Source organism: Leishmania panamensis (assembly GCF_000755165.1).
Source record: "Leishmania panamensis strain MHOM/PA/94/PSC-1 chromosome 33 sequence".
NCBI classification, from domain to species: Eukaryota; Euglenozoa; class Kinetoplastea; order Trypanosomatida; family Trypanosomatidae; genus Leishmania; species Leishmania panamensis.
The window spans coordinates 543,578-568,559 of NC_025880.1; the positions used below are offsets into that span (position 1 = coordinate 543,578).

The following is a 24,982-nucleotide window of genomic DNA, read 5'->3' on the forward strand; positions in this document are numbered from 1 at the left end:
TCCCCCCCCCTTCCCGTTCCCGGTCCGTCCGACGTACGGTACGTACGTCGGCGACAACTAACGTCGTTCTTTTTTAGTTTTTTTTTGTTTTTTTTTTAATGGTCAACATATGTAAAGGTGTGTGTCGCTCGGACTGTATTTGTTTCTTTGGTCTCCCTCTTTTGACTCCCCCACGCTCTCACTCGCCCCCCCCTCTCCCCCTAGTCCTCTTTTTTTTTTTAGGGGGAGGGTCTACCTCAGTTGATCTTGCACCCTTTACATTTCTCTCGTCTTCTTTGCTAGGCACGTCTCTCTCCCTCTCTTGTAGCCATGCCGCGCAGTTGCCCCTTTCGGTTTTTTTTTGTTTCTTTGCGTCTCCTTAAGCAATGGACGCAGACAAGCACGAACACGAACTCGCTCGTCCGCACGCGCCGGGCGAAGGACGCCATCCAAGCAGTGTGAGACAATGGCGCAAACACCACTCAAGGCCCTGTAATATAATACGAGAGAAACTTCGCTACAAAACTGAAGAATGTGCTGTCGGCACGACCTGAGTGAAAGAGAAGAGTAACCGCGCACAAAGAAAAGGAAGCGAGAGGGTAATCTCGTTGCGTCGGTGCAAAGACCCTCGCACTGACTCGCTACTCCCTCCTCCCCCTCTCTTCATCTGGGGCTCTCTCCTAGAGCCTTTTCCGCTCGTCTCCGTCTTTTGAAGTTGCCTCAGCTATCGCTCAGCTGTCCAAGAGCAGCAGGTGATCTGTGCTGGCCGTTTTGCATTCTGTGAATACATGAAAAGGACAGTGAAGGAGTATGCCTGCGGGGCTCTTTTTGGATGTGGGGTTGTCGAGTTTTTCACGGCAGGTGTCTTAGCAAACCCTGCCGGACACGCCGCCTCAAGACACTCCTCGCGTCTGCAGCTCACAGCCCAGTCTGCGCCCTTTGTCTTCTGGCATTTACGAGAGACTGAAGGCAATACACTGATCTCCCTCACTCCATTTCCTTAGTGCTTCTTCACTTTTGGAGATGCCTGCCATCTCACATTATCTTTTCGATATCGCTGCTCTTTCTCTTTTTCTCGCCTGCTCTTTTCATTGCGTCCCTCACAAGACTGCTGCCCCCCTCACCCCTTGCAGGCATTTGGAGATCGCCACGGGGAGAGAGCAGGCAAAGGCGCTGTCGGCACTAACGCAAGAAAAACCAAAATTGGGGCAACCACGGCTTACGTAAAGAAACACACACATACACATACGCATACGAAACAGCGCCTGAGGAGAGGGAAGAGATGTTGATGTGGCGATCACGACGAGCACAGGGGGTCGGCAGCGGGGAGGGTGTCCGCCACTTGATCTGCGCTGTAAGTCGCCGGTGCACTCGCTTGCTGCCTGCATGCTGCTTTGTCGCAGCTGACACAGTCTGCCGCTGCTGTAGCTACTCGACTAACTTCTTTCAGAGCAACCGTACTGAGCCAAAGAGGCCTTTCCATTTCGTGGAGACCCCTCCGGTAGAGCGGGATCAGCGGTCAGGCGCCCTCCCTCGGCCCTCTTCAATTTCAGCGCCGGAGGTGAGCGCGGGTATAATAGCGGAGTGGGTGCCGGACGTATTGGGCTACCATATGCCGCTTGGTTTGCGAGAGCGATCGGAACCTGCGCCGAGGTCCAGTCTAGCCGAAGCAGCTGACTTGAAGGCCCTCACCGATGCTGAGACCCGCGGTACAGAACATCAAGAGCTTCAGAAGGTGTCGAGCACCACCAGGGACACGTGCGAGAGCAGCCAAGTCGGAGGCGGCGGCGGCGGCCATCGCGATGGTCACTCCGGAGGTCCCTCGTTCTGCGGCCCTTTGCCCAACTTCGCCACGTCACCGGTATTCGAATGGAAGGGGTATCTGTGGCAGTGGCGTCCTGTGAAAGTCACGCCCGTAGCAGGCGCGGGGCACCCGAAGACTTCCACCGTCTCCGCACCATTGTGTCATTGGGAGAGAAGCCCTTCACAGGACAAGACGCTCTGTAGTGCTGGCAAGGAAAATGACCTCGCTGAAGGAGTGTTGGGCGAAAGCCCGCAAGACTATTATCTTGTTCCATTTTTGCTCTGTCCAACGCTCGAGGTGCGAGCTATGCAGCCCCTCATGCATGATAGCCTGCGAAGGGAACTTGCAGCAGCCCTAAGTGCTTGCCATCATCAGCGCCGACGTTGCTCAGAGGGCGCAAAGCAGTACCGTAGTGGCACTCGCTCCTGCTCAACATACCCTGAGTGCAAGCCTCAGCTATGGTCGATCCGCATGCCCACCCCTGTTGGTGAGCTCGCTATTGTCTCCTCAAAGAACTCTGAGAGTGATGCTGTGATCAAGCAGAGCACCAAGTTCGAGCTGCCGACCTTCTCAATGATTGAAGGTGAACCCCCGATGAGGGTAGGAGAGCGCACCAGAGCTTGGTTTGACCCTGAAACAACTCACCCAACACCGCCGGAAGCAGAGACATGGGAAGCCGCCACGGCAACCGTGCGGGATGCGCAAGGCGCCTCAACAGAGAGTGACACGGTCCCTTACGTGCATGTCTTCTGCTCTGAGATGAGCACTGCGTGCTGCGACTCCCCTTTGTTGCAGACAGGCAACAAGGTACTAGCATCGCCCACACCTTCCCCACGCGACTTGTCGCGTCCGACGCTGCCCATCGTGCGTCGCAACGTTGTGGGTGGGGGACTTGCGGAGCTCTTTCTTGCCGTGGACCGTTACGCTGCTTTGATTGCGCGTGGTGACTTGACGCTGTCTGCCGCCTGCTGGGCCACGCTCTGTGACACGAAGAGCTGTTGGGTCGTGCAGCGCCTGCGCGTATGCCCGCTAGAGATGGAGCGTGAGCTGATCGCAGCCACGGAGGCACACAAGCGCTGGCAGCAATACGCCATTTCACGCAACCGCACTTTAGTGGGGAAAAGCAGCCACGGCATTTGCTTTTACGACTATCCTTCCTTGGCGAAGTGGCCACGTAGCTGACGAGGGGCAACGACAGCCACTGCAAGCGTCAGGCTCCTACACTTATGGACGTGTTGGGGGCAAAGAAGGTGGTGGAGAGTGATTGAAAGAGGGACTTGGGCACGCGTGTGTGTGTGTTATGGGGGAATATCCGAGCGCCTTGTCAGAATTCGTCGTGAGCGCGTGCACATACGCGACAGTAGTAGTAGTAGTAGTAGTAGTAGGGGGTGGAGGGAAGAGAGTACTTCACTCTCACACTGATACGTTCTCCTGCACACCTCCCCCCTTTCTCCTCTACGTGCTGCTTGAGGTAGCCTCGACGTCTCCTCTGTCCTTTCGGCTCATTCCGATGACACCCCTTCATCTTCGGTCCGTTGAGTCGATCTGTGTATGTGCCCGCTCTCTGCTTCCTGAGAGCGGGCTTCTGTCTCTTTCCTTTCTCTGTCCGCCTGACGGCCTATCGGCATATGTGACTGTGTGCACGTGTGCCTCCCCCACCCGCATTCCCGTAGGCCCCCGCTTTTTTTCTTTGAAATCTGCTACCGTATGCCGCTACTTCACATAACGCATTATCGCTTCTTCTCTGTTGTTTTGTGCCAAGTGATGCGCAGGCCGATCTTACCGCCAACCACACTTGTCGTCTTCTCCCTTCTGCTGAGGGTTTTTTTTTCTCTTCTCGAAGCGTCGCAACGGCTTTATCAGTGATGGTGATCGCATCGGCCCTTGGGAACCTCCCACACCATATGCGTGTGGGTGTGTACGTGGTAGATGCGTCCCCCAAGCCAATCAACCCTGTTTGATGGAGCGTTGTTCGTCGAGACGAGGGAGAGACTTTCCTGCGGTCCTTCTTCAAACCCCACCCCACCCTAGACCAGAAGAACAGAACAAACAGTGCTGCATACAACGCACAGCGGAGGTCCAGACAGATGAGCCTCTCTGCCCACTATGGTGCCCCGCTATACCTGTAACGCCACACACTCGCCTTTTCCCTTGTACGGGAGTGACGGAGGGTGACTGTCGCATGCACTCATCTTTTTTTTCCCCTCCCCCTGGAGAAGGTGCATACTCATCGCTCGTCGCGCCCGCAAGGTGCGCGCCTCCTTTCCGTGTGTGGGACGGCGGTGCTGCGTGTCTCGTGTGGCGGACTGTTCAGTGGCGCGGTCCCTTCATCTTCCACCGCCACTACCCTCCGACCCCTGATAGAGACAAGCAATCACGCTGATGCACACAACGGGTCGCCCTACAGCGCCCACTTTTCACCCTGTCTGTAAGTCTTGCTATCCCTTTTCGCTCTCTCTTCCTCTCCCTGTTCATCGGCAACTCAGCAGCGCCACCACCACCACCACCACCACATTGACATCTCATTGTCAACGAACAAAAGGCACAAAGAGGGGAACTCTCGGCTGACCCCGTCGTGAAGGAGGGGAACGACAAAGAAGGACACGCAGCAGGCGGAGCACGATAACGGAGAAAGAAGGAGAGAAGTCCATTTCACATCTTGGCACGCGCACAAGCGAGCAGCCAAAGGGAAAAACAAGAGAATAGAAAACACCGATACAGTAAGGCACACACGCACACACACACACACACACACACACACACTAGCGCGTGTTTAAGACCTTGTACGCCTCGAAAAGAAAAACACGCTCGCAAAGGCATCCACAGAGACGAGGTAAAGGTGTCGGCTGTTGGCTTTGGGGGCCTCTGTTGTATATGGGTGTATGTGCATCAGTGTCGCAGCTCGTTTTTTCTTCCCTTCTTGCCTCCGTGGACGGTGGGGTGACTGTAGTGTCACTAAGCGCTGCGCTTCCTTCGTCAGTCTTTGGTGTCCTTTCCCTCTGGACCTCCATCGCGTTGTCCCCACCGTCTCACTTTTCATCTGCTAAACATCGCCCCTCTCTTTTTACGTTTGCTCTTGTTCCACCTCGCACACTCCTCATTTACTTCTCTGCTCCTGCACCCCACCACTTCCTCTTTACCCTTCTCTCCCATCCTCCCCCTCCCCCTCCCCTCGTCAACTTCGGTGTAGTTTGATCCCCCCCGTCTCACTTTATCTGTACTGCAGTGTGCTGTTGTTTCTATTGGGGGACTTGTGTTGTCCTTCCTTCTTTTTTTTTTCCGCAGTTTCCCCTCTCTCTCTCTTATTCGTAACGCTGTCCCCTCCCCTCCCCTACTCCCCTACTCCCCCACCTTTTCTGCATTATTTCTCCTACAGCTGCAACCCCCATTGGCGCTATTGGGACAGGTATCGGGCTATTCAAGGCATACAGAGAGAAATACAGGAGGAGCAGTAGATGTGCCGCTGCTCTAGGCTCTCCTGACACCTTCCACAGACCCAGAGACCTCCTCTTCTCTTTCCCCCTCCCCTCCGGCCTGCCACCATTCTTACTCCTTTCAACTTTGCTTATTCTTTTGCCTCCGTGTGTGTGTGTGGGTGTGGGTGTGTGGGTGTTTCGAACTGCTTCTGCTTACCGATCGACATACTTTACTTTTGATGTCTTTCTTCTTTATTTGCATATACTTGTAGATCGCCCTCTAACCAAACTTAAAGACTACCAAAGCCTGGCGCACGCGCAATACATAAAAGTAAAAACATAAACTACGCATACCTAAACATATATTTATTTATATATACCCGTAGAGAGAGTATTCCTTCCTCCATTAGGACTCCTTCATCGCACGATCGTTAATACATTTCTCTTTTGCTGTTCGCTCGACGCATTAATTTCCTTTTTGTTTGCTTGCTTGTTTTTTTTTTCGTGTACTCTTCCACTGCGTGTGTGTGTGTGTGGTGATGTGCGGTTTTCGATCCTCTTGTTCACTTTATCTGTCATCGTTGTGCCGCTCTCTTTCTGCCCCTCTCTGACTTCGAGTCGCACTCCCCCCTCTGTGTCTTCTCTTAAGTGTGTGCCTTTTGTGTTCTCCTTTTTTCGCGTTTTTTTGTGATTTGCGCCAATTCACTTCCTCCGTTCTCCACCCTTCCCCCTCCCCCTTTCCTTTCCCTCAGCATACACCCCTGTCTCCTCCTCCACCCTCTCCGTAGAGCCACAATTTTACCATCGCTATTCTTTCCTTTTATTCTTTCGCTCTTGCACCTCCTCATCGACGGCCCTCCCGCTGGCTTCGCTACACGGCCCCTTTCTGCCCCCCCCCCTCTTCTCTTCTTGGAACTCTTCGCTTGCACTACTCTCACCCTTTCTTCTTTGCTCTCTCGGCTCTGCTGGTCTTTTTGCCGCGTCGAGTTGCCTGTTTGAGCACCTCACGCATCTCCGGGTGCTGAGGTCGCCCTAAACAAAGCATATTTGTCGCCACCTTGGGTGTTTGTGCTGACGTCTACAGTAGTGACCAATTTGTGCGTGTCCTTCTCTCCCGAACCCCCTCCCCACGTCCCGCCCTGTAACCGGCTGAAGGATTCAACATAGTCACGCCTGCGCACACAAGCACGGTTACAGCGACACTTGCACCATCAAGCACTCGACAAGAACGAAAGTGTGTTGAGTAGGACTAAGAAGCACTTTAGCCTTTAGCAGACAGCGGTGCGCATTCACTCGACTTTCAGAACCTTTGTTGGCATCCGTGGGTGTTTGTCCTCCCCCATCCCTACCCCTATTTGATAACAAGAGCCGCCTGTTCTCGTTCACGGCTCGAACTTCATCTACATCGACGTCCCTTGTTTCTGCTTATTCTCTGTATTGCTTGGTACTGGGGGGCTTTTGCTCGTCGCTTTGCACTAGATTAGCCCCGCGCCTCTTGAGTTTTACTTTTTCTCGCATCTTATTCTCTGCTTCCTCTACCTTAGCGTCCTCTCTACCACCTCCCCCCCTTTTTCGCGCCGCTTGCACTCTCCTTTCTGCCACAGCTTGAAGGATAAATTCGTGTGTGTGTGTGTATGTGGGTGGGTGGGTGTGGGTGTATATTTGACCCCTTCGCGTAAGTGCGTGTGCTGGCAAGCATATACACAGTCACGACCCGTGTTGCTCTTAGTGTTCTTTCTTCTCCCTCCCCCCTCAGACGTACAGCAAACACACAGGCACGCTTCTGCTCTTTCACTCCAAAGCAGACACAAGCACTCAACTTTCGAAGGCTATTTTTATTTTCCCTTTCCTTTTTCGTTTTGAGCTGTGCATGCGTCGCTGCACCTCCTTTCTTCTTTCGCTCTCCTTGACTTCACACGCACACACACACACTCTCTCTCTCTGAGTAGTTAGTTGTGTGTCTGTGTAGGTGTTGCATGTAGTTTTGAACTGTTATTTTCTCGATCGTGTTGCTAGTACTCCTCTCTCCTTCCCCTCTCTCCCTCCCCGCCTGTATTTCATACGTTTTCTTTCATGTTGCTGCCTAGCGGTTCCCTTTCAGCTGGGTAGGATCTGACCTCAGATCTCGCGTTTGTTTGCGCATTGCTTCTTCTTTTTTTTTCTGCCTAGATGACTAACGCCGCTGACACCTATAACTCTTGTGCTTCACCGATACCTCTCGTTCTCTCCCTCTTTCCGTAACGTAAATCTCTTTGTTGGCGTGGCTGTCGTTAACCTGCAAAAGAAAGTGTTTAGGTGTGTGTGTGTGTGTGCGTCATTTTCGTCTTTTCTGCACCGTGGCGTAAAGCAGCTGAGCAGCTATGCACAAGTCCTTCACCGGCGTGAATGCGCCTTCGACGTCGCAGCAGCAGCAAGTCGTACCGTCAGTTCCACCCTTTGCCCGTCATCACCAAGTAGCCAAAAGCTCCATCCTTGACATCACGGCGACGCACGACGCATACCTGTCGCTTCTCAACGCTGCACAACACTGTCAACCCTCGAGCACATACAGCGGCAGCAGCGTAGCAGCAACATCAGCAAAGTGGAAACGGACGGCTTTTTCTCATCGTTGCAGCACCCTTCAGACACCTTCCCACCCTCCCTCCAGCAGCGGTGTGCAAAACCTCCACAGCGTCAGCCAGCAGCCAGCGCAGCAGCCACATCAGCACTTACACAACGCTACCCAGCAGTCGCACGAGCACGCGAGAAATATCATCACACCCGTTCTGGACCTGTCATCGCCACTGCTGCAGCAGCAACTGAAGTCGTCGTCCGCCGCCATACTCAACGGGGAGTCCCCTCGTGTGCACTTCGGCAGCGGCCCCTACTCACCCTTCACGCAGACAGAAGTGAACACAGCGCCGCAGCCGCCTGAACCTGGCCACAGCATTCAACCGCACTACGACAGCACAAGTCATCATAGGCTCTACCACACAGCCAACGCAAGCAGTGCACGGCATGCTCTACAGGACCCGGTGACGCTGCAGCAGAACCAGCAGCACGGACTGCTGGAAGCCAGCGATACGTGGATCACCGCCACCGCTACCATCCCCCCCTTGCCCTTTACGCCCTCCCCCCTCCGATCCCTGACGACCATCACCTCCCCTGGGAGCTCGTGCGATGTAAGTGGCAATGTCGTGCCAACACTGCGGGCTCCAATTTCAGCGCCACATGTACCTGGAGCAGCCCTGCCCATGCCTAGCCAGTCGCAGGCAGCGCACTCGGTCGTGTCACACTCTCCGCAAACAGGGCCACCTTGTTCATCTACCGCATACCCGTCCATGCACCCTATCCTGATCGGCCACTCGACACTGGATAGGGGCACAGCAGCAGCTTTACAGGCAGCTACAGACAAGGCGCACACCTCGCTCCACCGCTTGATGGACGCCAACGCGCCTGAATTTTCAGGCACGACGTACTACCTTGAAGCTGTGCACGGCGGCGACAGCGCCGGCAACCACTCAGCGCAGCTCTACCCGTCGTTCATCACGATGGCGTCGCGTCAGCTGTTGCCTCAGCAGCACTACCTACAGCTCGCTCAACAAGAGCAGCAGCGGCAGCAGTTGGCCGTAAAGCAGAAGTCAGCGTACACCCGCCTCCCTGCGCATGATGGACAGATCGGCCACTTCTTCACCCATACCGCGACGGCCGCTACAATGAGCCAGACACCGCCTTCGATGCTGAGCGGTGTTGCGCCCTTGACCTCGCTGAACTCGAGTGCCGCCTGTGCTGAGCGAATCAGAGCACTGCAACAGTCATCCACCGAGGAGCTGAGCATCTGCAGAGACCAGGGTAGTTGGCACCAGCTACACGCTCAGCAGCAGCAACAGCAACATCAACAACTACGCCCGATTAGCGCGCTACAACCGACTACCGACGCGCGTGGAATTACTCGCCGGAACCGAGACAGGGCTGTTCTCTTCGTGGGGCAGCTTAACTACGAGGCCACGGAAGCAGATGTATCGCAAGTGTTCTCCTGCTACGGCAAGCCGCTGAGTGTGGTGGTGCTGAAGGACAAGGGCAAGGCGGCCAAAAAGGGTGGCGACGGCAGTGCAACACCCCACCGAAAAGTGGGCGGCTCGGCGTTCGTGACGTACGGCACCACGCTGGAGGCTGACACGGCTATAATGGCGCTACATGGTCGGTACAATGCTAAGGACGATGACTCCGAGAACGTCGACGAGTCCAAGTACCTGCAGGTGAGCTACGGCCAGCAGACGGGGATGATCTCGAGATTTGGCGTTATGCATGCGGAAAAGTTGCATGCGGAGAAGCCGGAAAACCCAATTCCATTTTTGGCGACAGACCGCAGGAAGGGAAAGTCGTGAAGCGCACGAGAATCCAAAAGAAAACAGGCGAGAGGGCGCATGTGGGGTGGGGTGGGATGAACAGCAGCGAGAAACTACGCAGAGACGCCAGCAGACGTGAATGTGGATTGGCTGACAATGTCTTTGTTTATTTATTTTCGGCGGGGGGTGGGGGTGTATGGAGTATGACTGGAGGAGCATGGCGAGGGGGAATCGCACACAGTTACACTGCAACACACAAAAAGTGCAAATGAAAAGAACCCCTCTTCTCGTGTGTATGAACGTGTGAAAGACAGCATATGTGGTCTCCCCTTTTTCCTCGCATCTTCTCATTGGGCGCCCTGGGGACGGATGCTTCAGCGTGATATCAGGGTCCAGTACACCCGCCGCACTGGGCGAAGAAGCCAAGCAGCCCTTATACCTGCCAATGCAGAACCACATCTGGTGCTGGCGGGGTCAAGTAACCATGACACAGGGAACTCAGAGCGATGCACCGCTACTGATGTGGGCGGTCAGGTCCTGGATGGCGTGGCATCGAAGCGGCCTGCAGCAGAGAACATGCTTCTACCATCCGTATGAGGAAAGTATCAACGTGACTGGAACATATTACACCCAGCCCTCACTGTGTACGGGTGGGGGGCCTGAGCCACCCCGAGGGATGCACCAGGCGGCGGCCGGCACAATGAGAGCGGCTGTGAAATGTCCTGCGAAGCGGAGTGCAGGTGGAGCTTGAGCCAGCGACCGCGCCCCCAATGACTGAGACGTCATTGCTGTACTGAGTGTGTCTCTGGGTACTTCGCAGCACACGCTGGGGCCTTTGGCAAGCGGAGAGAAGTGGAGTTCAGATTATGCACTGTGACAGAATAGACACTTCAAGTGAAGGCTTGAATCGCTCTGTCAATTCCTCTTCAGGTGCTCCTTTTTTTGTGTGTCGCCTATCGCTCTTTCGCCGCCCCTCCCTTTAACTTTCTCCTGTTTTGATTTGTTGTGGCTGTCACTCTCACCCTCGCGTCCCCTCGCTTCGTTGCGCTTTAGAACAGCCGCTCCAATTTTCTGACAGCACTTCTTTTCGGCTCTTGTCTCTCTGTGTGTATTTTTTTTTTCATTTTGGCGCCTTTTACGAGTCCTGTTCGTGCGCCTCCTCACTGCCCCCCCCCCGCCCCACTCAGCCTACCTCACGAGAACCACACTTTTACAAAACGTTTCTTTTTTTCTTCTCTTTTTTTCGTCAGCCTCTCGTCTCGCCTGCGCAAATTTGCGCTTTCGTTTAAACTCTCGATTCTTCATTCCGCCTCCTCCTCTTCTCAGTCGCTGACGCTTCTCTCCCGGCTTGATTTCCCGCTTCTCCACATTAACTCCGTTGGCGGTAGCAATTGTGGGCATGTGTGGAGCCTTACCTGAGGCTGACGGAGTCGTGTGGAGCTCAGTGTGTTTTTTTTCCGATTCTGTACGGAAGTACTCTTGTTGCTCTGAGCTTGTATGTGTCTCTGTGTGGGTGTCGCCTCCTCCTCGGCAATCATCAGCTGATTATAGGCTCAGATGGCGCACAACACACACGCATATATAGACAGGAAGGCAGTCGCTCATCATCGGGTATGTATTCCTCCCTTTCTCTTTTGGCAATGGCAGAAAGCCACAGTTGTGGCAAACAGAAACTGGAGATGGGAGAGAGGGGCTCCTTGCAGCACAGTCACCTTGCTCTTGACATCCTCTTCTCTTCACTCCAGCCCATTCTACGCCCAGTCCGCTGTTCTTTGCCGTTTACACAATATGCGCACTTTCAGTTTTCTCGAATATAACGGCCTACGTACTGTTTTGTTCCTGCATGTTTGCCCTTCGCTTCTCCTCGCACATACATCTATCATGCACTTACATTCAAACTAGATGTACTCGGCGTTGCATACTCCGCACAAGGTGTTTTTTCTCCTTCTGAGTCATGTTTCTCTTCTCGAATCAAATCCTGCTCCCCTCCCCCCCCCTCATCCGCTTATTCCGCTAATCCCCTCTCTTTATCTGGATATCGAGCTCGCTTTGTGTGTCTTTCATCGCTTCCTCCACCCGGTCTCGCCCTTGTGAGTCCATGTTGTCTGTCCTTTGCGTACGTGCTCGGGCCCCTTATCCCTCTCTCTGGCCCCCTTTGGTACGTTCGGCTCTATGCCCATTGCGTTGTGCCATTCCGTCTCGCGTCGTTGCGTATGCCCCCGTTTCATCTTTTGCTTAGTCTTTGCGTTGTCTCCATGTGTGTATGTGTGTGTGGGGAGGGGGGGTGCATCTCTCTCTCTCTCTTCCCCCTGGGGAATGTACGCCCTGTTTCTCTCTCTCTTGTGTGTGTGTGTGTTTCTAGTGTAGCGGTTGCGCCTCTGTGCCTGTCGCAGTAGAGATGAGGCTGGCCGTCTTCAACGGCTGATCCTATTTCTTTGTGGGTGTGTCGTGCGCGTGTTTTCATTTTTCGTCCTTACTTTTATGGTTTCATCGAGTGCAGGCCCATCGCTGCACAGAAAGTGCAGTCCCGCCTTTCTTCTTCAAGAGGAGGAGAGTGGCGTTGGGTAGTGCGTCATGCGAATCGGTTGAGGTTTCAAAGAAAAGATCGTGTGAACTGCAACAAGATCGAACACCGTGGTACTTCTCTCTCTCTTGCGGTGCTTGTAAGCGCGGTTCACTACATGTTTCTATGCCGCTGAGACACGCCCTCTCTTGTTGCTTCCTTTGAGCGCCACTGCGGGGAGAGAAATTCAAGTTGTGGTCAATGAGTTTTTCGACTCTTCGCCTTTCCCTTCTCTCTAAGCGTGGGTGCCTCACCATTAGTAAAGCGGTAGTGGTGATTCTTTGTCGTTGTCTTCGCCCTTCCTCCTTCCCTCTCTTGCCGGCCACATCTTGTCCCTCCCTCCTCGACCCCTCTCCTGTCATGATGTTTCTACTACGCACCTTCCTTGGCCTTTCGCTTCTTTACTTGCACATTCACTACATATAAGGAGAGAAAAGTACACACTTAAGTTAATATGATTCGCTTCAGAATTGAACCATGAGAAGGATGTAATCACTGCCTCCCCCACCTCCCAAGAAGCGCAAACGCTGAATCCTCACTGGGTACCAAGGTTGAGCCCAAGCCCCGCAGTTTTGCGTGCCTCGCATTCTCGTAGTGTGGGCAACCGAAAATCACCTGCCCGCGCACACAATCACGCTCGCATGTTTTCTCCCTGTGTGTGTGTGTGTGCGCGCGTGTGCAGCCGTCCCCCTCGATGACCGTGTGAGAGACGCCCACTAGCACTTGCTCTCCCCCTCGCCCCACCTTCCTTCTTGGAAGGAAGGGTGAATACGTCTGTGCATATGTGCCTGCTCTCTCTCTCTCCCCCTCCCCCTCCTCCCTCACTTTTATTGCCTCACTTCCGTGACGAAACCTCTGACAAATACTCCCCTCCTCTCCTCCGTTGCTGACCAGCGGCAGAGCACGCGTTTCTCGCTGATTGTATTCGTCGTTTTTTTCCTTTTTTCGTCTTTTTGTTTTTGGATCGCCTCATTGCCTGCGCATCAGTGCTGCACGCTTTTTTGGCTCCTTCTCCATTTCCTCTCACGTACTCTCTCCGTCGAAGACCAGCACACTCCACCTATAACTCACCTCCCTCCCACTGAGCGCAACCTCCCTCCTCACCAACACCCTTTGCTTTCTCCACTCTCTCCCATACCGACCACTCTCGCTGGCCTCGGGCACACACACACACACACACTATCGACAGCTTATCTGAGCAACTGTCCTCCACTATACGGATCAGGACGTAAAGTGAAATAAAAAAGAAAGAGGAAGCATTTGCGCCCTCTAAGCGCTAACACATACACATTCACGTCACGAAAATGTATGTCCATCCGATTGTTCAGCCCATGAGCCAATCGCTCGGCTCGCCTACCATCGTAAACGGTGCTTATCGAGTCAATGCGATTCCCGTCCTACAGCAGCAGTTTCTGTACACGACGCAGCCCATGATGGCGACGCAGTCCATAATTCAGACCATTCCTGCCACCACGCCCATGTACTCGGTGGCGCCGCCACATCGGCAGAAGAATAAGGGCAATGCCGTGTTGTTTGTGGGGCAGTTAAACTATGATGTGACGGAGAAGGATGTGCACCACCTCTTCTCCCACTATGGCCAAGTGGTGAACGTTGTGCTGCTAAAAGACACCAAGCGCAACAGCAGTAAAGACGCATCCTCTCCGCAGAAGAGCAGCAAACACGTCGTTGGCAGCTCGGCCTTCGTGACATACCCGACGACCGCCGAGGCGGACTTGGCCATCGTCTCTCTGCACAACCGCTACTGCATGGACAACCGCGATAAACCCGTGCAGGTCTCCTACTGCCAGAAGACAGACATCATCTCCGACTTCGGCTACCGCCATGCATTGCAGCTGCACTCCGAGAACCCTGCCAACCCAATTCCTAGCATCACCCCTACACCCTCTGTCGCCTACGCCGTCAAGTTTGCACAAAAGCGCAGCAAAGAGGGCGGCACAGAAGACGAAAAAAAAGGGAAACATTAATAATGTGTCGAGCAAAGGGTAACAACGCGCCTTACAGGTAGAGGTGTGGTGCGCCTGATTGTACATGGACCTGCAGACTGCTCTTTTCTCGCTTGCACGTACCTAAGGTGAGTGCAGTGTGGGCAAGAAGGTTGCACGAGAAGAGGAGAAAAGTACCAGAGAGGCTGGAGTGAGCATCGTGCAGGAGTGTCATAGCAACGGGGAGGCGTGCGCGCTCGTGTGATACGAAGACGGCTAGGCAGCCGTGCAGGAGCAGGTGAGGTACACGCACATCCGCACAGGTTCACACCCTGCTCCCCGTGCCTTCTATCTCTCAAGCTTGGAGATGGAGGGGTACATGCATGTGGCTCACCTTTGCTTTCTCCACCAACTTCACTACTCCAACCTCATTCCTGTTCCGTATTTTTTTTTGTGCGTCGTTTACTGCGGGGGTGGGGAGAGAGGAGCAATACGGCACGACGACGACGGCGGCGAAGACGAAAAGAAGGGCACGCGTTCAATGGTTCAACGCGTAGGAGAGGGTTGAGGTGTTCCTTTACAGCCGGAAAGGCAGAAGGTGCAGAGGGTGAATGAAGAGTGAAACGAAAATGGAACGCGAAACAGACGGGAAAAAAAAAAGCATATGAAAGCGAAAAGAGTCGAGAATATGCATGCAGCGGAGGGACAGAAAGGGGAGCAGAGTGGAATCCGTGCCGTGGTGGGTGTACCTCTTCAACTCGAATTACCTTGTTGCTTCGCCGCGCCCCTCCCCCACTGTGCCCTCGTCATCGTTTTCTTTTTTCTGTTACGCCGCTGTCTCGCCTGTCTCAGGATGTCCACTCTGGCTTTTCGTTTCGCACACCAGTCCTTTTTGGTTGCCGCCTCTCTCTTCTCAGCGCCTTTCCAGCTTCTCATGTCCCTCTCCTTCCCACAGTCCTTACTCCCTGACACGTTTTGTGTGTCTTAACGTTGTGGCCTGCATCGCTCTTTGTGTTTCGCTCTGTGTGGGTGTTATAGCACGATTGTGTGTTTGGCGGAGATTTGTCGCTGCTGTTGTCTTCAACAGCCATCATTGTTCTCCGCGCCTTTGCCTCTCTCTTCCCCCCCCCTGTTTTGCTTCGTTGTCCTCCCTTCTACACGGTTGACAGTATGCGTAGGCGCCCCTGGGTGTAAAAGAGCGAAAAAGGGAAAGACCACCAGCGTTAGCTGATATGTCGCCGCGCGTCGTCTTCTGTTTCTCTTTTGATCTCCTTTCTGATTAAGTTTCACTTCGCTTGTTCGTTGTTGTTGCTGCTGCTCCTCTCTCTGCAGATCAAAGCTCGACATTCACTTCCCTTTTTGTCGTGCTTTGCTATCATCTCATCCCCCTCTCATGAGATCTGCGGTTGCAGCTCCCCTCTTCTCTCTCCCCCCCCCATCAGCGTCATATCCCTTCTCTTGTCTTTCTCTGCGGCTTGGTTCTCCCTCTTCTCTCTCCCTTTTCACACAAATCGTAAGTGATGAGAAGCAGAAAGAAAATCTCCTGCAGAAGTATCCATGTGTGTGTGTGTGGGTGGGTGTAGCTCTTTTCTGTTAGTCTCCTCCTCTCTCTCTCTGCTCTTCTGTTCGGGCAACGTGGTCTGAGAGTCATACTCACCGACGCAATTCACATACCAATGCACTTTTACACAGGCTCGTCCTCACCCCTCACTAAACCCGCTCAGCAGAATTGCAACAGCAAGAGCGGGAAAACGCTGGAATTGGAGGTACATTAATCACTCGTCCTCTCTTCATCGATTCCTTCCTTTGGTTTTCGCTTTGCCCTTCTGCTTATTTGCCGCTTGCGTTGCCAGAGTCGTTTGTGTTTCGCAAGAGCGGAAATACATCTATACATGCCTATACACACACCCACACACACACACACACACACACGCACATACATATACACATATACATATATATGTATGTGCGTGTGGGTGTGTGTCTCTGTCGGTGTTCATAAGAGAGAGAGAGAGGGGGAGATGCACAGAAAACTTATGAAGCGCATTGCGTATGACTCCATATGAGTATCGGCTCTATCGCTTCTCTCTTCCTCTACGCGTTTTTTTTTTCTTTAGTCTTTCAGTTTTTCCCCTTCGTCCTCGTTTTTTTTTTTGTTTGTTTGTTTCGTTTTTCACTGCGTCACTTCTCTTTATTTCGCTACACGCATTGCAGTACGAACTTTAATGTCGGTGTTGCGGATTGATGTGTTACGCTGTTGTGGGCCCTTTGTGTTTCAGTGCTCTCCCTCTCCCTCCCTCTCTCTCTATTATATGTTGTCTTGTCAGCTCCTCTGATTCTTTTCGTCTTCTCGTTCTCTCTTGAGCTGCGCTTTTTTTCTTCTTTTCTTTTTCGGCCTTCGCTTCGTTGTTAATCGATAAAAAGTAAGACACAGGAAATGGTAAAATGCAGCCCACCTCTACTGGCATGGGGTGGGAGGGGGTCTGCGCGTGTATCTGCATGCCTCTGTTTTTCTTTTCATTTTTGTTTTTCGTCTCTTCTGGGGTGGTACTTTCCATGTTGAGATGGTTGCTTGTTCACTTGCCTTTCTCCTCTCCTGTAAAGTACTCTTAGGTGTGTATGTTGCACCTGTGTGTACATTAGGTCCGCACGTGATGTGGATGTAGACGATCATCCTCACCCCTCTCCAGATAGTCGCATCACTATCGTTCATGCTTTTTTATTTGTGTGTGTGTGTGTGTGTATGTGTGTTCCCTTCCGGGCTTTATCTTTTCTCCCTCTGCCGAGCCGCCTTTACCCACTCATCTCTTTCGGATGCTGCTTGTCTCCTCGTCTCTCTCTCTCTCTCTGTACTGTCTTGAGGTATTCTGATGTTGCTCATCCATTACCCTCCCTTTTAGGGTTCTTTGGGTGCTCTTATTTGCTTTACTCTGTTTGGCCCCTCATGTTTGTGGTTGCCATTGCTGTTGTGGTGGTTCTCTTGTAACTCTTTTCCCTATAATCTCGTTTTTCTTTTCGTGCCCCCACCCCTCCTCCTATCTGTGTCTCGGCGAGTGTAGTCTCTGTTTCTTCTCCACATCACTGCTACTCTAGCGTTCTTATTCGAGGTCGTGCTCCTCGTACCCGGAGAGAAGGGGGAGGGGGGCAGAGCTCAAACACACAAACACACGTACTAGCGCGCACATGGGCAGGCGATCCGTAGAGTGTTTAAGGGCTCACTTCAAGCGCTTCCACAGATGCGCGCCATTCGCGCAGAAGAATGCAAGTGCAACCTCTCACAACGAAAGGTGAAGGTGTAAAAATATCCAGCACCTTTCGCTCTCCAGTGCACGAGGTTGATGGTTCTCACAGCGTCTCTCGTCTTGACTTTTTTCTTCCCGAGGCGCATGCAATATACTTTTAGCTGATCACCTCGTCTTCTCGTGATCAGCGTTGTTGTCGCGGCCTCGTTGGACTTATCGTCTGTCGTGTTGTCTCGCTTGCTGGTTTATTTTGGTGCTGTGTTCTCTTATTCTTCTCTAAGCTACATCTATACGATGGTGTTCATCTCGCTCTCCTCTTTCGCTTTCCGCCTCATTACCCTCCCCCTCCCTCTCCCTTTCTTCGCAAGTGTCTCTTCTCGCCTGTGAATGTTGTTTCGTTCTCTTTTGCTTCGCTTCCTCTCCCCCCCTCAGCCATTTTAAGCCGTTTCTCCCGCCCGCTTTGCTCTCGGATTCCATTTCTTTGTCTCTCCTTCACTTAAAGCTGAGACTTTTTTCGTGTATCTGTGTGGGGGGTGGGTGTGGGTGTGTGCATACCGCCTGACAAGTGGTTTTCCGACCCATATTCCAACCATCCTCCTCCCCCTCTCCTTTCCTCCTCTCCTTTTCAGTCCTCACCGCTGTTGCTGCTGCTGTGGTGGTTAGGCGGAAGCGCTTCCATGCTTCGTCGTTGCTGCTCCACTCTTGAAAAGAGCAGAAGGTATGACGTGAGAGAAGGGAAATTCGTGAAGATGTTGCTTACGGCCAAAAACATCATATGGACTCTCTCCCCTACCCCTCCCCGCTTATCGCCACCTCCCAGCGCCCTCTTGCCATCATGCTCACGCAAAAGAAATCAGCCCTATAATGTTCCCAGAAACTGGATTAGGGTATGGGAAAAGGGGGGGAGCTGAAAGCGGTGTAGAAGTCGTGCACACACCCTCACTTCTTCCCAGTAGGAGTGAATCAAGAAGAATTGCAGCTTCGGAAGTGGAGCAGGAGTAACAGAGGGCGAAGTGAAACAGATGGGGCGAGGAAGAAGAGTAGTATGGACTGGGAGAAAGCGATGGGGAGGGGCTTTTTTCTAACCCCCTCTGGCCACCACCGCTTCCCCACCACCTTTTCCTGGATTGCACCTCCAATCAACAGCACTATTACAAATCCTCTAAGCACCACTAGCAGCTCAGTTGGCCTTTTCCCTCTCTTGATTTCTTTTGAATCTGCGTTGCTTATCTTGTTTAAGTTGTCCTCCACCCCCCCCCCCATTACCGCCACTATCAGCCCCACACATCATGGAAAAGTGAGGGGAATAATATGGCATCGGGAGCTGTTGGAAATGCCGGTTTGTATTTTTTTTCTCCGGGGAATGTGTGTGTGAATGTGTGTGTGGGGGGGGCTTACTTTCATTGTCCACTTTTTTCTCCAAACTGCGTACTTTGTCCTCTTTTCTTTGTTTTTGTTTTCGTTTGAGTGTGCGACTCACTTCACCCTTCTTGTGCCGTAGCTCGTCTCTTCCATGTTTTGTTTTCCTCGCTCTCTTGTTATGGCGAGAAGGCACGTAGGTGGTGTATACGTGAAGATATCCACGGCGTACACGAGAAGGAAAGAGCAAGGCGCATCTACCCCTTTGCTTCCCTATCCCCCTCCTTGTTATCCCTCTTTTTTTTTCCTCTGCCAGCGCTGGTATCGCTGTTGCTCAGATGAGAGTCTTCTTCTCTCTGACAAACTCACACCCACACATACACTAGCGTCTTCCCTCTTGTTTCCTTCACACTTCTTTCTCCAAGCGCTTGGCTCGACCTATCTCCTCGTCTTCTCCCACATCTAAGCCTTTTTCCTCGATGATGTTGCCATCATCGCCCGCGTTGCCGAGCTGCCTCTCTTTCTCTTTTCCCGCTCTCCTTTAACGCGGGGAACGCGCGTATTGTCAAGGCTTCTGTCACTCCGGTGGGACTTCGCATGGTGAGGCACTCCTCTTGCTCTCTCCCTCCCTCCCTCCTATCGACTGCGAAACAATACGTACGAGGACGAATGGAGAGGGCGTTGCACACAGGCGCAGCACCGGAGGGTACAAGTACACACGAAGGGCGAGAAGAAAGCAACCAAAGTAAAGACCAGAAAATGGAATCGCTTTCCCTGGGGTGCGGTTGGCTTCTTTGTGACTGTGACTGTGTGCACCTGTTCGCTTTGCTTTTCTTTTTTTTGGTTATTGATGAAATGCCGCGCTTTGAGGTAGCGTGCGGCACTCAACCTCTTTCAATCCACGCTGGAAGTGGAAAAAGCGAAAGACATACATACACTCAGTGGTCTGTAAAGAGTGGCGAAGGGAAAGGAAAGGAGTGGGGGCTTGTGGAGTGGGTTAAGGTGAGCAGTACAACAAGGGAGCGGAGTCGAGAAAATGGAAAAGAGGCATTTGGGGCGCTTCTCGCTGCATGTAAAACGAAACACACAGAAATGTCGACGTCGGCGGCACTTTCAGTGCCTGTATCCCCTCCCTCTTCTCTCTGTCCCCATGATGTACTTTGTGGTACCCACTAAGCCCCTGCTGCCTTCCCTCACCTTGATACTCTTCTCCTCGGCTCGGACTCCTGCCGGATGGTATCTTCGTTTGCCGCTGTGGCTCCTGTATCTGGCATCTCTGTGGATTCTGGGTGTATGTGTTTCGTTTTTTTTTGCTTGCGTGTTGTCCTCTACATCGCCCAGTCTCTCTTCTTTTCCTTTCGCGCAGGTTTCTCATTTTTGTTTTCCGTGTGAAGAACGACACCCGCCCGTAATGCGTACAAGTGTCTGCGTGGGTGTGTGTGTGATGGTTTCTGTTTGGCTCTATTATTTTTCTGCATTTCCCCCTTTATGTTTTTTTCTTTCTGATTTTTTTTTTTTGGAGGGGGGTACAAATCTTTGCTCGTTTTTTGGCTCTTTTTTTCTCTTGCATTGGTCTTCCGGTACTCTCTTTCTGTTCACGTTCTTTGTTGTGTTTGCATCTGTCGGTTTTCTTGTTTTTGTTCTCCCCTCCCCTCCCCCCCCCTTCGCTTTCTCTATCATTTCTTTCGCTGTTTCCCTCCCCTCCGAACCCATCTTTGAGGAACCCTGCGTCATTGCAACCGTTTCTTGCAGTGTGCTTGCTCTGTTTGTGCAGTATCTATCTTCACCCCACTACACATATGCTATTTGTTGTTGCTTGCTTTTCGTTTGCTTACTGGCGGCCCGTCGGTATTTTGAGCAATGTGTTTGTGGATGTACTCTCTCCTCCCTCCCTCTCTTCCCTCGCTTATTCACCTCCTTCGCCACCTGTACTTCAAGGCTGCGCCTCCTCTCTCCCTTATACTAGGAAGGCAGCCCCCACCCCCATCACCACCATCATTCAGACGTGCATTGTTTTGTTGTTGTTAGTTCGCGGTGGCCTCTCTCCATCCCTCTGTCTGCCTTTGTTTTTTTTTGAGGGGGGGTCATTGCCCCCACCCTCCCCCCTCCCCCCCTCTCGCTTCTATGGGAAATGCGCGTCCACACGCTTGCGTATGTGTACGTGCGTGGGTGTGCCCGTCAACGACGAGGACAAGAGAGGGGAGGCAACAACAACAACAACAAAAGAAGTGAGAAAAAGAAGGAAGAAAAGAAAGGCAAAGAGAGAGCCAACGGAAACCAAACCAAAAGTAAAAGGAGAACAGGCAAAGCACATTGATCTCCTTGTGCACTTTTTCTTCGTCTTCCATCCCTCACCAACGACCTCAAAGGAGGTTGTCGCACGCTACATGTATGTCTGTTCGACGCACCCAAACACACACACACACACACGTACACATACATATAAACGCTGTACTCGTTCATACTGAGAGGAGTGGGGTGAAGTGGAGGCGAGGTACACTGGTGACCAGTTGATGTTGCGGATGTTGGGTCGCTGTCTTTGTTTCATTATTTCATTTTATTCTTTCTGCCACTTCTGTCCTAATGAGTGAAGTCCGCGAAAACAGGAGAAGAGGCAAGTAAGACAATGTACGGCCCATGACGCGATGCCAGTTGGTTCTCTGTGGAAACGCAGTGTGCTACACACGTGCATTTATTCCCTGCGTGTAGAGGTGTAACTGCAGAAATATGTCATCATCGACCAAAAGAAAAGCAAGAGACAAAAAGATACTCGTGCTTTCCGCTTTTTCTCTTCGTCTTATTACTATTTCTTCCTTTTCCTTTTCTGCCTCTGCACTTTTATTGATCGTTACTGCGTACATGTCAGCTGTCTTGCCCACGTCTCTCTCTCTCTGTGTATGCCGTTATGTGAGTGAGCACTTGCTCTTCCGCCAGCTTCGCCTTTTTGCTTTCGACTCTTATCAACTTTGGGTGTGCGACCGACTCAAGCCATCTCTTCTGCACTTCTTTCGTACTTGTTTTTTTGTTGTTGTTTCCTCCCCTTAAGAGGCCATTGCAACCCTTGGCGTCTTTGAATTGCTTTTGATTTCGCTGCTGGAGTATTGGTGAGCGTGGGTCTGTGTATTGCGCGGTCGTCTCTCTGGTCTCCTCACCGACGCATACGAATATACATGCAAACATGTAAGAAGAGGTATCATCCTTTTCGCTTCATTGTGTCTTCACTTCCCTTTTCTCCCTCTCTTTTTCCTTCTGGCCTACCGCAAAGAAACGCCAAAACATGGTGCACACACGCACATACGCGCCTTACACATGTAATGAAGAGTAGTGATGCACTTTTTTATCGGCGAAAAGAAGGACGAGAAGAGCTCGTTCGACACATACCCCAATTCACCAGTAGGGCGTTTCCATCCAGATGACCTGAATTCAGGCACCGCGCAATAAGGGCATGGGTAAGCTGTGGTTGTATGCGTGTATCTGCTGACGTGTTCGTGGTAGAGTGACGTGTGGGAAGGAAAAAAAAAAAGAAACGAAGAAAGCATGAAAGTGAGGAAAGGATAACTCCAAGTGGCTCTCTCTCTCTCTCTTCCCATTCACTCGCAGCTTCTGTATGCGCCTGTGCTTTACTTCTGCAATCCCAACTGTGCTATATAGGGCGACACCTAAAGGAAAACTCCATTTTCTTTTCCTTCAAAAGTGAGAGAAATTGTGGTGTGTCTGGATTTGCATGCGGACGTCATGTTTTTCCTTCTCCGTTCATCTCCTTCCGCCTCTCTTCTTTATGTTGCTTTTCGCTGAAGCGGAAACAAGAGCAGCAGCAACAGCGAACAAAGAAACTATTCATGCTTGTGGTTCATTATGTGATGCTTAACGACTAGCGATTATGTTCACTTCTATACATATCCTCTCTCTTTTCTAAGTGACTGTCGAATCAACGGACTTGACAGCTAAAAGGAGCACAAAAGTAACACTGAATATGTGGCTGTGTGGGGGAAGGGGGGTTACTCGAGAGTGTGTGAGAGTGAGAGCAGTGTTTGTGTGTGTGTGGGTGTGGGTGTGTATTTTTTGGGGGGGAGAGGTCATCCTCTCTTCCTCTGTTGTTCTGCACGCTTGTGTATGTGTGAGGGGGGGTGCCGCTTTTACACTGATAAATGTACTCGTCTTATTTCTTCCCTAATTTAACTTTTGGCCCCTCTCCGCTTCTTTTCTCTTCTTCTTCCTGTCGTGTTTGGTTTGTATAGACCTTCGGACGTATGTGCGTAAGCACACGCGCATGGGTGTGGTATCCGCATCTCTGTTCTTCTCTTCTGCACCTGTTCTTTCATGGATGGAGTGGGGGGGAGGCTGTGAGAGGCAGCACGAGCTATTAGATAGAGAGGGCAATATCGCGCATTCAAGGAAAAAGGTGGCACCGGTCTGAGGACGCAAAAAAAAAAAAGGAGCGACCAAAATCGGCGGCTCTTCTTGGATCTTCATTCATCAAATAGCGCCGCACACGGCCTCCTCTTCCTCCTCTCTCTCTCTCTTTCTCTCAACTCCCATCCCGTTTTCCCCCAGCAGAGTTGTAAGAGCATAGAAGTAAAAGGCAAGAAAACCAAACGAGAACCTGAAACACTGTATGCAACACTTCGAGCTTACGATTCATCTTGTTCCTACACTGTATATTCTCTATTGCTTTTCGTTTTGTGTGTGTGTGTGTGTCGATCTCTGCGGCTAGTTGGTTCCTTGTTATTGACTCCGCTGCTGTAGCCGTTAATGGCTGCTGTTGTCTTCGACTCTTTACGAGTGTTACCTCTGTCCTCTTTCTGCCTCTCTTTTCTCTTTCTCTGGTTGCCCTCCTTCTTCTTCAGGTGCTGAATCATCTTCTTCCGCTTTCTCTTTCCTGCGTCTTTGATTGTTTTCTATCGATCGCCTCTGTACTTCTCAGCTCTCCCGCATTTCCGCACTTCGGGGTGCCTGTAACATGTGCGTAGGCGTGGCGATGTGCGCTCCATTGTTTCCGCTTGCATCTTCAAATTCCTCACAGGTGTAGACCGGAGAAGCAGAAGAGTGAAGGGCGGTACCGATAAGGGAAACGTGAAGGCCTGAAGGAAAAGGCACACGCACAAATATGAGCAGAGCTTCTTGCCAATGTTTTTCCCGCTGCATGTGCTTGCCTTGTCCAACACACCCCCTCATGCTTCCGGTCACCTCACCGTGGTATCCAGAGTCCATTGTTCACTCTTTGTCGAGAGGCTGAGAGTCTGCAGCCCTGCCCTGGACCTTGGGTGCGGAGTGGTTGGTGTCGGCGGATAGGCCTGGACTGGCGCTCTGCAGAAGAAATGTGCAGTCACGGTGATCATGTTTAGATCAGCTCATTGCAAATCGCATCGACGGCATGACCCCCATGCACACGCACCTACCGCTTTTTCTACCTTCTCTCCGTTGCGGTGATATTGAGCGTAACCCTGGGCTTGGCCGGCGCTGTACACAGTGCCTTTGCAGTGGGACTGGATGACGTCAAACGGCGTTGGCTGTTCCGGCCTCCTTTGGATCCCTGATGCCGGTTTGTACTGTACCGGAGACACATTTCACCCCTTCCCCCTTGGGTTTCAGCCTTCGGTAGAAGCAAGTGAAAGGAAGCGCGGCGGTGATGTCACCGTGCCCACACAGCAGGACATGCATACAGGTGTGGACCCTCCCGTTCGCGAGGACGATGCTGAAACAGCGATCTGGCTTTACTGTGGTAGCCCTACTGAACGAATACACTTCACGTCTGGCTTCGTGTGGAAGAGTGACTGAGTGACACGGGAGGTTCTCGACCAGACACCAAGCGGCGTCGCACGCAGTCCTCACGTTGCTGGAGTAGGCACCGACTCGCACCCCTCCCCCACCCGATATGGGGAACACGAAAAGACAATACGGCTGGGCTGGGACCATTCTGCACGGTTGGCTCAGTGGCAACGACTTGGCGGGTGCAAGCAATAAGAGACACCCCGACATGGCACCGCACAGGCGGGGCCACGGTGAGGTCAGCCTAGCGCTGAGTGACCGCCGCGCAACCGAGCTCACTCTCCACCTGGAGGCAAGGTATGGCCGAGAACCGCCAGTGATGACTGGCGCCCAATCCATGCTCTTTCCAGAAAGCGAGCTGGCCACTGCGCCGCGCCTTGATTGCCGAATTAGCCCGCAGGGACAGTGCCTCCCACAGCGAAGCAGAAGCGAAGACGCGCAAGCCTCAGAGTGCGGCGCTGACCCCCGACCAACACGACAAGCCAAAAGCGCGCCAGGAAAGGGAAGGCAAAATCGCCCATGCAGCCACACCCATCACACGTACACAACTGCCAGGTATCCCTCATGGGTAACGTAAAA

General features: G+C 52.4%; 3 protein-coding genes across 3 annotated transcripts, besides 5 other annotated features; all 3 read left to right on the forward strand.

Moving 5' to 3' along the window:
- Positions 1 to 1,261: 1,261 nt before the first annotated feature.
- LPMP_331510 (hypothetical protein) lies at positions 1,262 to 2,965 on the forward strand (the record flags this gene model as incomplete). The annotated part of the gene is made up of 1 exon (XM_010703941.1): positions 1,262 to 2,965. The coding sequence occupies one exon, from the start codon at positions 1,262 to 1,264 to the stop codon at positions 2,963 to 2,965; it is 1,704 nt and encodes a 567-aa protein (XP_010702243.1).
- A 4,594-nt stretch (positions 2,966 to 7,559) lies between these two features.
- On the forward strand, positions 7,560 to 9,566 carry LPMP_331520 (hypothetical protein; the record flags this gene model as incomplete). The annotated part of the gene is made up of 1 exon (XM_010703942.1): positions 7,560 to 9,566. The coding sequence occupies one exon, from the start codon at positions 7,560 to 7,562 to the stop codon at positions 9,564 to 9,566; it is 2,007 nt and encodes a 668-aa protein (XP_010702244.1).
- A 318-nt stretch (positions 9,567 to 9,884) lies between these two features.
- Positions 9,885 to 10,414: a repeat region.
- A 2,980-nt stretch (positions 10,415 to 13,394) lies between these two features.
- On the forward strand, positions 13,395 to 14,075 carry LPMP_331530 (hypothetical protein; the record flags this gene model as incomplete). Its single annotated transcript, XM_010703943.1, has 1 exon — positions 13,395 to 14,075. The coding sequence occupies one exon, from the start codon at positions 13,395 to 13,397 to the stop codon at positions 14,073 to 14,075; it is 681 nt and encodes a 226-aa protein (XP_010702245.1).
- A 7,909-nt stretch (positions 14,076 to 21,984) lies between these two features.
- Positions 21,985 to 22,133: a repeat region.
- Positions 22,134 to 23,813: 1,680 nt separating this feature from the next.
- Positions 23,814 to 23,939: a repeat region.
- Positions 23,940 to 24,018: 79 nt separating this feature from the next.
- Positions 24,019 to 24,160: a repeat region.
- Positions 24,161 to 24,217: 57 nt separating this feature from the next.
- Positions 24,218 to 24,494: a repeat region.
- Positions 24,495 to 24,982: the final 488 nt, after the last annotated feature.